The 966-nt window shown below is 34.2% G+C and overlaps 1 protein-coding gene across 1 annotated transcript in view; it reads right to left on the bottom strand.

Moving 5' to 3' along the window:
- Positions 1-966, bottom strand: part of LOC108754119 (collagen alpha-2(IV) chain) — a 55,766-nt gene that overhangs the window by 4,358 nt on the left and 50,442 nt on the right. Inside the window, exons 18-20 of the mRNA XM_018496195.1 lie at positions 562-760; positions 185-384; positions 17-116 (exon numbers count right to left, since the gene is read on the bottom strand). Coding sequence (XP_018351697.1) covers positions 17-116; positions 185-384; positions 562-760 — 499 coding nt within the window. The remainder of the gene's footprint in view (positions 1-16; positions 117-184; positions 385-561; positions 761-966) is intronic.

Below are 966 nucleotides of genomic sequence, written 5' to 3'. Positions count from 1 at the left end.
ATATATATATATATACCTGGAGCTCCGCGAGGTCCTTGATCACCCGGCAGACCAGGGAAACCAGGTAATCCTGGCAAACCATCAGGACCTGTATATCCTCTGTCTCCAATTTGACCCTATAATGGACAAATAAATAATTTCTCTCGAAGTTGAAGAATTGAAATGTCCGACTTAGTTCATTTACCTTATGACCAGGTACGCCAATATATCCTGGTTCGCCTGGTTGTCCTTTCACACCAGAGAAACCATCGTGACCGCGATTACCAAAATCACCCTTCTCTGCGAATGCGTAAGACGGTAAACCAGGTTCACCTACATGACCTTTCGGTCCAGGAGCACCCATAAGACCTGGGAATCCTCTCACACCTGGCTCACCCGGCATTCCTGACGTAAAATGTATTGTAATTTGTTAATAAAATACTGATACAACATTTTATTTTTTTTTTAGATTATAAATATTAAATATAAACTAAAAAAATAAGCGTCGATTATAAAATATAAAAGTATTAAAATATATAATTAATTTAATAAAGATAAATGAATGCTGATTATCATATTTACCTGGTCTACCCATTATACCCGGATCACCATCGAGGCCTGATTTTCCTTTCAAACCATCGAATCCAGGTGGTCCAATCGGGCCTCTTTCACCTTTCGCACCATGTCTTCCGGGTATTCCGTGCGCACCTAGTCTTCCTGGGAAGCCTTGCTCACCTTGTTCGCCTTTTAATCCATCAGGACCCATATCACCAATTTCTCCCTATAAAGACAAATATATTATACGTTAATTTGAATATAATATTCTGCAAACTTTTTTATTATATAAAATATAATAAAAATATAATATATATTTATATATACATACACATTATATATATATATATATATATATATATATATATATATATTTATATATATAGCAGAATAAAAATAATATCTTGTCTTTTGTATATTAAAAGTATTTTG

This window comes from Trachymyrmex septentrionalis, unplaced genomic scaffold, assembly GCF_001594115.1.
Source record: "Trachymyrmex septentrionalis isolate Tsep2-gDNA-1 unplaced genomic scaffold, Tsep1.0 scaffold76, whole genome shotgun sequence".
Lineage (NCBI taxonomy): Eukaryota > Metazoa > Arthropoda > Insecta > Hymenoptera > Formicidae > Trachymyrmex > Trachymyrmex septentrionalis.
The sequence above is the reverse complement of the archived record's forward strand: the minus strand, read 5'-3'. Positions and strand labels throughout refer to the sequence as shown.